The sequence below is a fragment of the Penaeus japonicus genome, unplaced genomic scaffold, assembly GCF_977035675.1.
Source record: "Penaeus japonicus unplaced genomic scaffold, GWHDUDI00000001_assembly GWHDUDI00000039, whole genome shotgun sequence".
Lineage (NCBI taxonomy): Eukaryota > Metazoa > Arthropoda > Malacostraca > Decapoda > Penaeidae > Penaeus > Penaeus japonicus.
The window spans coordinates 22,492,683-22,500,182 of record NW_028234441.1 but is presented as its reverse complement, the minus strand read 5'-3'; the positions used below and the strand labels follow the sequence as shown (position 1 = coordinate 22,500,182).

At 41.6% G+C, this 7,500-nt stretch overlaps 1 protein-coding gene and 1 pseudogene across 2 annotated transcripts in view; both read right to left on the bottom strand.

Annotated features, from left to right (window-relative positions):
• The window catches only part of LOC122248042 (uncharacterized), a 203,449-nt pseudogene that overhangs the window by 166,624 nt on the left and 29,325 nt on the right, over window positions 1–7,500 (bottom strand). The gene's annotated exons all lie outside the window — the stretch shown is intronic.
• The window catches only part of LOC147467030 (transcription factor GATA-5-like), a 16,367-nt gene that overhangs the window by 5,092 nt on the left and 3,775 nt on the right, over window positions 1–7,500 (bottom strand). The window contains exons 2-3 of the mRNA XM_086533284.1: window positions 7,464–7,500; window positions 1–40 (exon numbers count right to left, since the gene is read on the bottom strand). The exon at window positions 1–40 is cut by the window's left edge and continues 133 nt beyond it; the exon at window positions 7,464–7,500 is cut by the window's right edge and continues 99 nt beyond it. Coding sequence (XP_086389410.1) covers window positions 1–40; window positions 7,464–7,500 — 77 coding nt within the window. The remainder of the gene's footprint in view (window positions 41–7,463) is intronic.

The window sequence follows — 7,500 nt, the reverse complement described above, 5'->3', positions numbered from 1 at the left end:
CAGTTGACACATTCGCGGCTCTCGTTGCAATCCGGGTCGCCTGCAAGGTGTGGAGGTTGGTTGATTGGTTGCTTGGCTGGTTGATTGGTTGACTGATTGACTGATTGGAATGATGATTTACGGTGGTATGGAGGGGGGGGGGGTAGTGGGAGGAGGAAGGGAGGGAGGGAGGGAGAGAACGAGAAAGAGAAGGAGAAAGAGGTGAGGAACGCAGAGAGAGAGAGAGGGGGGGGGGGGGGAGGGAGGGAGAGAGAGAGCAGAGGAGGAGAGAGATGAGAGAGATGAGGCGATCTAGAGAGAGAGAGAGATGAGCCTTGAGGGAGGAAGGAGAAGAGGGAGGAAGTCGGAGAGAGAGAGAGAGAGAGAGAGAGAGAGAGACAGACAGACAGACAGACAGACAGAGAGAGAGATAGAGAGAGAGAGAGACAGACAGACAGAGAGAGAGATAGAGAGAGAGAGAGAAAGAAAGACAGAGAGAAAAAGACAGAGAGAAAAAGACAGAGAAAGAAAGACAGAAAAAGACAGAAAGAGAGAGAGAAAAAAAAAGAGAGAAGCAAGAGACACAGATCTCAAGAGACCAAGACCAAGAGATACAGCGATCGAACGAACAAACAACAGAAAGAGAAAGAGAGAGGCGAAGAACACAAAACCACAAAAATCGAGAGACAGAGAGAGAGCACGAACGAGACACAAAATAAAAGGAAAGTCACGTGATAGCCAGCACTAAACGGTCAATGACTTAATGTGTGTTTATGGTGGATAAAATTGCGATAGATTAATGGAATGATCGGCAGGAAAATGTCTGAGAGAGAGAGAGAGAGAGTGTGATTCACGGTGGGGGAAGAAAAGGGGAGAAAGAGAAGGAAGGGAGGGAGAAAGAGAAGGAATGGAGGGAGGGAAAGAGAAGGAAGGGAGGGAAAGAGAAGGGAGGGAGGGAGAAAGAGAATGGAGGGGAGGATGAAAGAGAAGGGAGGGAGGGAGACAGAAGATGTCAGGGGTTGTCAAGGCGCCTGGAGGGCCCTGTAGAGCAGGACTGGAATTTCGGTTTTCTAAATGTGTTTATCGGGATGCGGGAGAGGAAGGGAACAGAGAGAATGGCGGGGAGGGAAGCAAGAGAGAGAAAAGGGGGAAATGGAGCGGAGGGAAAGAACAGAACACAAAGAAAAAAAGGAAAAACCAACGAAGAAAACAAAAAAAAAAAGAAGGGAAGGGAGGGAGGGAAAGAGAAGGAAGAGAGGGAGGGAAAGAGAAGGAAGGGAGGGAGAAAGAGAAGGGAGGGGGAGAAAGAGAAGGGAGTGAGAAAGAGAAGGAAGGGAGGTAAAGAGAAGGAAGGGAGGGAGAAAGAGAAGGAAGGGGGAGAAAGTGAAGGGAGGGAATGAGAGGGGAAGGAAGGGAGGGAAAGAGAAGGGAGGGAGGGAAAGAGAGGGAAGGGAGAAAGAGAAGGGAGGGAGGGAGGGAAAGGGAAGGAAATGAGAAAGAGAAGGATGGGAAGGAAAGAGAAGGAAGTGATGGAGAAAGAGAAGGGAGGGAAGGAGGGAAAGGGAAGGAAGTGAGAAAGAGAAGGGAGGGAGGGAAAGAGAAGGAAGTGATGGAGAAAGAGAAGGGAGGGAGGGAAAGAGAAGGAAGGGGGAGAGGAGGGGAAGAAAAGAGGAGGGAGAAAAGAGAGAGAAAGTGGAAGGAAGGGATGGAGAAGAAAAGAGAAGGGAGATGGGTGGAAGAGAAAGAGAAGGAAGTGCGAAAGACGAAGGGAGGGAAAGAGAAGGCAAGGGGAGAGAAAGGAGGGGGAGGAGAAGAGGGGGGGGAGGAAACGAGTAAGCAAGAAGAGGAAGAGAAAAGGAGAAGGAAGGTGGAGAAGAGGAAGAGAAAAGGAGAAGGAAGGAGGAGAAGAGAAGGAAGGAGGAGAAAGAGAAGGAGGGGAGGGAAAGAGAGGGAAGAGGGAAAAAGAGAAGGAAGGGAGAGAAAGAGAAGGAAGTGAGAAAGAGAAGGGAGGGAGGGAGGGAAAGGGAAGGAAGGGGGGGAAAAACAGGATGAAAAGGGGGGAGAGAAAAAAGAGGGGGGAAAGAGGAAGGAAGTGAGAGGGAAATGAGAAAGAAAGAAAGAGAAGGAAGTGAGAAAGAGGAGGGGAAAGAAAGAGAAGGAAGAGAAAGAAGGGGGAAGTGAGAGAGAGAGAAGAATTAGGAAGAGAGAGAGAGAGAAGGGAGAGAAAGGGGGAAGGGGAAGTGATAAAGAGAAGGAAGAGAGAGAAAGAGAGAAGAGAAGAAAAAAAGAAAGAGATGCAAAGGAGAATAGAGAGAAAGAAGGGGGCGGAGAGAAAGAGAGGGGAATGCGCGAGTGGAGAAAGAGAAGGAAGATGAAGTGAAAAACTAAGAAAACAGAGGAAAGAGGGCAAAATGAGGATAAGGAGAAATCGGATGGAAAGGAGGAAACAAGACCAGAACGAAAGGGGGCGGCACAGAGGGAAAGAGAAGAGAAGAGAGAGAGGGAAAGGAGAAAGATGAGGAACAGACAGAAAGAAGGGGGCAGAGGGAAAGAGAAGGATAAGGAAGAGAGAGAGAAAAGAAAGATAATTAAGGAGAAGAGAAAGAGAAGAAAGAGAGAGAAACGAGGGGGACGAAAGAAAGAGGAGAATGAGGAAGAGAGGTAGAGAGAAGAGAAAGAGAGAAAACATAAAAATGGTGAGGAAGATGAAGAGAGAGAGAGAAAGAGTCATAAAAGGAGAGAGAGAGGGAGATGAAAGTGTGGAGGAGGAAGAAAAGAGAGAGACAGAGACACAGAGAGAGTGGGGGGGGGGGGGAGAGAGAGAGAGAGGGAGGGAGAAAAAGAGATGAGGCCGAAGACAAGAGAATAAGCAAAAGGTAATCAGAAAGAGAGGTAATAGACAAAGTAATAGAGAGATGGATTAATGGTAATGATGATGATAATAACAACTATAACAAAACAATAATGATAACAATAACGATAATGATAATAGTAATCATAATAATGATAATAATAGTAGTAGTAATGATGATAGCAATAATAATAAGGCTAATTATGATAATGATGATAATAACAATAATAAAAAATAAAAATAATGATGATAATAACAATAATAAAAAATAAAAATAATGATGATAATAACAATACTAAAACATAAAAATAATGATGATAATAACAATAATAAAAAATAAAAATAATGATAATAAAATAACAATGATAACAATAATAATAATAATAGTAGTAAAAAAATAATAATAATGATAATACTAATAATAACAATAATAATAACAATGATAATGACAATAATGATAACAATAGTCATAATGACAATAGTAATAGTAATAGTAAACAGTCTAATAAGATTTTTGATAGTTATAAGATCGAAACGTTCTAAATGGTGAGCAATGTGAAAATACCTGAAACTACATTTATTTAATGAATAAGACATGTTTTTTATACAAAGAGGCTGACTATCGCGCCATGTAAGGGTAATTAGCAAAGATATAAACAGAGCTTAAAGGCCAATTAACTGATGTAACGTTATTAAAAAGTTTATGGACAAACAAGAACAAATGCTTTTAAGGTCACCAGACTTCCCAGGTCACCAGGCTTATGTTCATCGAGGTCACGGGAGTCTGTTGAGGTCACAGGAGAGTAACAAGCCCTTTTTTGACAGTTAATAGGCATGTCGCCATCGTATACGGCGTCCATGATGTGTTTACGTGTGCTTAATGCTTTGTTGTTGTTTTTTTGTATTCACTTCCTTATGTAACAGATTCAAAGTCTAATTAAGCCTAACTCTGAAGTGTTAATAACCATTATTCTTAAGGAAGAATTCAGATGGGCCAAGGACTTAAAAAGAAAAGTTATCCAAGAAGGAAAAAAAATGCTATGACCCTGCGCCATTTACCCTTCAAAAGTTACGAGTCCTTGGAGGCTCTTTGGTAAACATGCCGGTCCTGGAGGCAAACACCGGCCCGGAATCTGGTGTTCGTAGACGCGGCTCCCTTCCATAAATTACACTCTTAAGATGAGACACGCAGTGGTCGGGACTTTTTATGGGGCGGAGGCGTGAAGGTTTGATAAAGAAAGGTGATGATCCCGCGCTCTCTCAACACCGCCATTGTGGATGAAGATTTGCGCGCGCTTTTTCTTCCCTTCGCCTTTTTTTTATCGTTTTAGTTTTTTTTTTTCTCTCTCTCGAGTCACTTTATCTATCGTTATTTCTATCTCTCTTTGTCTCTCCGTGACCAATATATCAAGGGCCTTCTCTCTGTTCTCAGGTTTATGAAGAGGGATGTGCAGAACTCCCACTCAAATTAGACAGCTCTTAATGTCACTCAAATTGGCGGTCTTTCTTTGCTATCTGTCCGCGAAGTTAATCCGATGCACCTTAATCTAGAATAAATTTGGCTCTGATTTATTGGCTGAGCAACAAAAACATTTCCCTGAACTGCTTTTTTGCGATAAGGATCGTATCTCAATTGAAACGAATGACAACTTGATTCCTAAGCGCTTCGCTGTGATTATTATCTGTCTTTGTTTGTTTGTTTGTTGTGTTTGTGTGTGTGTTTGTTTGCGTGTTTCTTTGTGTGTGTGTGTGTTTATGGGTGCGTGTGTGTATGTGCGGGCGTGTGTGTGTGTGTGTGTGTTTGTGTGTGGAGATAATTTCTAATATAACCGCTTTTTCAAATACATGAAAACCGTAAACAGAAACATGAAAATTGAGATAAATGGATATCCAACTTTTTCACATGTACAGTGTATCCGTGTGTGTGTGTGTGTGTGTGTGTGCGTACGATTATGTGTGTGTGTGTGTGTGTGTGTGCGCTCGTGTGTGTATGTTTATGCACAAATAGTAATGCACACACACACACACACATATAACCGTACGCACACATCCACGTACCGAACTACTGAACAGCCCCTTCTCTCACGCCCATTGTGAAAGCGAGCGCAGGGTTAAACCGAAATCCGGCCGACTCTATCTAACACAAACAACCTCACCCACATTTCCGTGACAGCGTGGGCGTGGGCGTGAAGAAAGGGGGAGAAGGGTGGTAGGAGGGGGGGAGGAGGGGAGAAAGGCAGTTTGAAGAGGATGGAAACAGGAAACAGATTGATGTGTTGCAAACGGGCGTGGTGGGAATTCCTCTATGATTTTATTTATTTTTTATTATTTTTTTTTTTTTTTAGATTTATTGTGTTTTATTATTATCACTTTTATCATTATCATTATCATTATTATTATCATTTAAATTGTTATTATCATCGTTATTATTAGCTTCGTTATCATTATCAACGTCATTTTTATTGTTATCATTGATATCATCATTATCCTTAAATTTATCATTATCATTATCATATTCATCATTAGGATGGTGATATTCCTGATTTTTGTTATTATCGTTATTATTATGATCATAATAATAGTTGTTATTATTATCAATATTAACATAATTATATCACTGTTAGCATTAGCATTACTACTAATAATAATCCTCATCATCATTATTACTATCATCATTATCAATATCATAACTTTAATTAATACCATAACGCATAATGAACACCATTTTTATCATTATCAATATAAGTTATTTATAAGTATTGAAACTACTCAATTGCTAATTACTACGATCAATGTTGGTATGATTCTCACATACTTTTATCTTCATTTTCATCACATTTCATCTCTAAGAATCAGGTAGACTATTTTGTTCCGTTGCAGTGAAATATCATGCAATATCATAACCATCGTTATAATAGCATGATTCGGTACTAAACATCCGTCATTATTAATTATATTGAAACTTTTTTCCTTTTAGTTTATCAGAATTTAACAGAAAAGGACTTAAAAATCGAACTACGGCAAAGCTTATCCTTTACATTGAACAATGAAACGTAGTTGATAAGGGAAGTAATGAAATCGTAAAAAAAAAAATAACTAATAACGAGAAAACAGAAGATGAACGATAATTTCGAATTTCAAACGATAACGGAACCACTACCGACTTTCCCGCCAAAACATAATGGCCTCTTACTAATAACAACAAAAATAACGCAGGGTCTTTTCTTTTTTTTTCTTCTTATCCCTCCTCGACCGTCTTAGAGTGTGATCTTTGTTGTCACTGATGCACTCCAGGCGAAAGGAGCTAAATGCATATTAATTTACGTCAGAAACTGTTATCGTAATGGATGCCAAGTGGTCGGTCGTAGAACTCCGCTTAATCGCATTGGATTCTCTCATTTGCAGTTTAGTTTATTTTGATATCTTTTTCTTTAGTGGTACTGTTCTTCGTCTTATCTTATTGATACGCCTCGAATTAAATTATCGCGGGATAAGTCGCTTGTATGAATGATAAGAATATTAGTCAATTAAACGGACTGGTTGTTTGGCTTGGGAAGGAGGTGGTCTCACGGGAGGGAAGGGTAGGAGGGGGAAGAGGGGAGAGGGGGGAGCAGAAGAGAGGAAGAGAGGACGCCAGGCACTCTATCCCCACCCCTCTCCCCCCTTTCAGAAAGTCGAGGTGTGGGAACTGGCACCCACTGCAGCATATTCGACCCCCAGGGTGCCACGCTACTTGAATATCGCGGGGAAGAAGTTTTTCGTGAGTGCCACAAGGGAGGTCGGGTTCTGGCTCGGCACTCCTCTGTTCTGTGTCTGAGCCGCCAGGTGCTATGGCCCGGACGATGGTAACAAAGTGACTTAGGGTGCCAGTGGGTAGGGTAGGGTCGGGTACGGTAGGTTAGGTTAGGAGGTGGTGTGGGGTGGGGCTGATATAGGGTATTGGAGGGTGGGGGGTGGGTGGGGGGGTTATAATGGCACTAGGAGCTTAATCTTGTTTCGATTTTCCTCTCGATTTGCTCCGGGATGATGAGTCGTTTCTGAGGCACTCCCAGCTGGCACTCGTCATGGGGACGGGTGACTCATGGCACTCTTCATTTTATTTATTCGTATGTATAGATAGGTGTGTATATGTGTATGCGTATATATATATATATATATATATATATATATATATATATATATATATATATGTGTGTGTGTGTGTGTGTGTGTGTGTGTGTGTGTGTGTGTGTGTGTGTGTACATATATATACATATATATATGATATATATGTATATATATATATATATATTATATACATACATACATATGTATATATATATTATATATACATATATATATATCATATACATGCATATTCCATAGATACTAATTAATTATTTTATGTATGCCAATTCCATTAATCCATTTTTTTTTTTTTATCAGTTATATTTTCATTATAACCAACCCCCAACCCACTCCCAACCCACCCTTCTCTAACCCACCCTCCTCTAACCCACCCCTTTCCCAACCCACCCTCCTCTAACCCACTCCCCACACCCCAACCCCAACCCACCCCTAACCCACACCCCCCTCTCCCACACCCCCAACCCTCACCCACCCCCACCCCACCCCACCCCTCCCCTAACCTCACCTGGCTCAATCCTGCGGTAGGTCTCGCCGTTCGCCGT